This window comes from Zeugodacus cucurbitae, chromosome 4 (genome assembly GCF_028554725.1).
Source record: "Zeugodacus cucurbitae isolate PBARC_wt_2022May chromosome 4, idZeuCucr1.2, whole genome shotgun sequence".
Taxonomy (NCBI): domain Eukaryota; kingdom Metazoa; phylum Arthropoda; class Insecta; order Diptera; family Tephritidae; genus Zeugodacus; species Zeugodacus cucurbitae.
The window spans coordinates 59042072-59045067 of record NC_071669.1 but is presented as its reverse complement, the minus strand read 5'-3'; the positions used below and the strand labels follow the sequence as shown (position 1 = coordinate 59045067).

At 40.1% G+C, this 2996-nt stretch overlaps 1 protein-coding gene across 1 annotated transcript; it reads left to right on the top strand.

Annotated features, from left to right (window-relative positions):
- Positions 1 to 870: 870 nt before the first annotated feature.
- On the top strand, positions 871 to 2292 carry LOC105220828 (uncharacterized). Its single transcript, XM_011197354.2, has 2 exons — positions 871 to 1692; positions 1851 to 2292. Exons 1-2 carry the CDS (start codon positions 1139 to 1141, stop codon positions 2275 to 2277), a joined length of 981 nt encoding a protein of 326 aa, XP_011195656.2. The 5' UTR covers positions 871 to 1138; the 3' UTR covers positions 2278 to 2292.
- The last annotated feature ends 704 nt before the right edge of the window (positions 2293 to 2996 follow it).

The window sequence follows — 2996 nt, the reverse complement described above, 5'->3', positions numbered from 1 at the left end:
GGTCGAGATCTTTGCATTTCGTGGAGGCCTTATAGAGAGTTTCAAACGAAACCGAAGCGAAATTGGCGTTCAAACAAAGGTAAGTCCGAAATGGTAGAATTTGAGGAACCTTTCAAAAAATTTTATTAAAAGATACTGCGAAACACACGAAGTTTTGGAACTGATTCTGATTGTTGTTAAATATACAAAAAACTTTTGCAATCCGAATATAATCAGGAAAGCTATGAACCCGAACCTTAAGTCCGATACGATTCAATTCGATTACCCGATTTTGATATACTTCAAGAAGATGAAAGGATAAAAGCTAATCAAACATAGTGGCATAACCTTACGAAATACATACATTATTATGAACTGTATTATAAACTGGGCTAGAACTAGCTCACAAATCAGGGTTCTACTAAACGTGTAGCTTGAATAAAGTCTTGACTTTACTCCGAAGTAACGTGAATTTTCCCGAAGTAACGTGAATTTTCGATCTTATGAAATGACTTCTGCGCCATTTTAGACTTCGGCAGAACCACTTTGGTGTTCGGTAATTGAAAGTTGGAAAGTTCGATAACGGTTTTAGAAGATTTTCGATAACTTTTCAGTTGTATCGAATAGCAACCGTCGGTAAAACAAAAACAAAGGCCCGAACCCGTGTCTTAACTTGTGATGGTCATGATTCCAGCTCACTTATTTACAACGAATCTCAATTCCAGTGCTTTGGTTTGTCGCATATTTAATCCGCTTGTCTCCGCACCCCTGCACTATTTCCCTGGCAACTGGAAGATTGTTTAATAACAAGCTCGCTGAGCTTCCAATATTGATCAGTGAGGCATGCGATTTCAATTATTTTCAAATTTCTTGCGGTAATTGAAAATAAAATTCAATAAACAAACGAAAAATGTCACAACTTCCTGATTGACCGAAACGAATCTTATAAATAAGCAAAAAGTGTGAAAAGGCGAGCTTAGTTTGCATGAGCCACTTCCAGAAGAGTGCAGAATTCGACATGAAGTTGTGAAGAGCTTAAATTATATTTGCATACCACAAGTGAAGGCCTATAAACACACAGTAGCAATTGAAATTGATGTGCCAAAGTAAACTGTGAGAAGTGTCAGTAAATGCAAATAATTCCGCTACGCATTTCAAAATGCAAAGACGACCGTTGACAACTGTCCACACAGCACTGCGTCACGCAACAGAAGAAACAGAAATGGCGCGTTTCACGCATGCAAATAGAAAGATGAACGAACCGCAACAACAAACACTGAAATCACAGAAGCAACAACAACAATTCCAACAAAAATGTCTGCAATCTTCGCTTAGCGAAATGTCGAATTTCCAGTTCCGCATTGTTGTGATGCCACAACGTCTGCAGATGCGTCTACTACTGCCGCCGATTGCGTGTCTCGCCACACTGTCACTCGTCGGATTATTATTTGTGGCGATGCCACCTGTTTGCCAGGCAGTTGGTTACTCATATACGCGTTTTTCTGGTCCAGTCACCGGACCCGAGCAGAAGATAATCGTGCATGATGGGCTTGTCGGCAGCGGCGTCGGTGCTGGTGGCGGTGGTGGAGCGCGTGTGGACTTCATTGCCAAACCGGCCTATGAATTCGCTTACGGCGTGGAGGATGCTCAGGCGCGTCTATTGCAGAATCGTCAAGAGACGCGCGACGGCGATGCGGTGTGGGGTTCGTACAGGTGCGTAGTCAACCAGTTGATCGACAGTGAATTGATTTATATTTTTTGGTTTGAGTACGAGTATTTATTATATATATTTTTGCTTTTGTTTCTCATTTTTGATGTTTGCCACACACATCGGACCAAAAATTGCAAATATAACGAAAACGTGTGCGCAGCGTTGTGGATCCAGATGGCAACTTGCGTGTGGTCAAATATACGGCAGATCATGAGAACGGGTTTCAGGCTGAGGTTTCATCTAATGGTCTCGGTACAACGGTTCACGGTCATCAGCCAGTCTCGTATACGCCGTTGCAAAATCATGCAGCGACTCCTCCGCCTTTACGGTACTTTCCGTTTGTGGTGCAGCATCCGGTTATGGAAAATAATGACACTGTTTACTATGAGGATGAGAATGATAGCGATACCGAGGATTACGAAGAGCATAAAGAGCATAAAGGAGAGCGTGGGAATACGCAAGAGGGTGAATTAGAGAATGAATATGAGGGCAAAGGCGATGAAGACAGTGAAGCTGATGAGCACGATGAACACGAGGAATATGATGCTGAGGGACATTCTTTAGAGGAGGATGAAGTAGATTACTAATAGTTAAATAAATAATATTTTAAAGTCACCATTTGTGGTGAATAATAGTATTGAAATTATGTAGATTACTACTTCAAATAAAGTCTAATTTTTTGGATAAATCTTCGAAAATTTTCAAAAAATGATTTTAAAATTTAGTTTCGGCACTATTTTCTGACAAAAATGGTCGACAGACAATCCCTTGTTTTTCCTAAAAATCAAACATTCGATTTGAACTGTATCCATGCTAATCCAAATTCCGATCGCAATTGCATACTTGACTACCAACCTGAATTTTATGCCCAATTATTGCACCCAAAAATATTTTTGTAATTAACTTGTCAATAAATAATAATTAACGCATTGGACAAACACAAAGCCATTTGAAATTTTTTTGGCCGCAATAACCAACGCAAAATAATTAAATATTAAAAGTTGCACTATGAAATATCTCATGTAGTTGTATGCAATTAAATGACCAATTTTTCTCTTGCCTACGCCCACTTGCCACGCATGCGTAAATCCGCTGCAACACACCCATGTCAAGAGTTTGACAGAAATAATCCGATTTGTGACAGCTGCATTCAATGCGGACCGATTGACGCGGGTGATTTGGTAACAAAACTGCAATGGCGATAATGAAGTTGCTGCACAGTGGTTGCAGGTGGGCGATTTGCGATTGTTCGCAGAAGATTTTTGAGTTCTCAAAAGTTACGCATTTTTGTGACCAATCATTTTTG

Coding starts and splice junctions, on each gene's coding strand:
- LOC105220828 (XM_011197354.2), top strand. CDS start 1,139: ATGCAAAGACGACCGTTGACAACTGTCCACACAGCACTGCGTCACGCA. Junction 1,693..1,850: donor GCGGTGTGGGGTTCGTACAG/GTGCGTAGTCAA, acceptor ACGTGTGCGCAG/CGTTGTGGATCCAGATGGCA.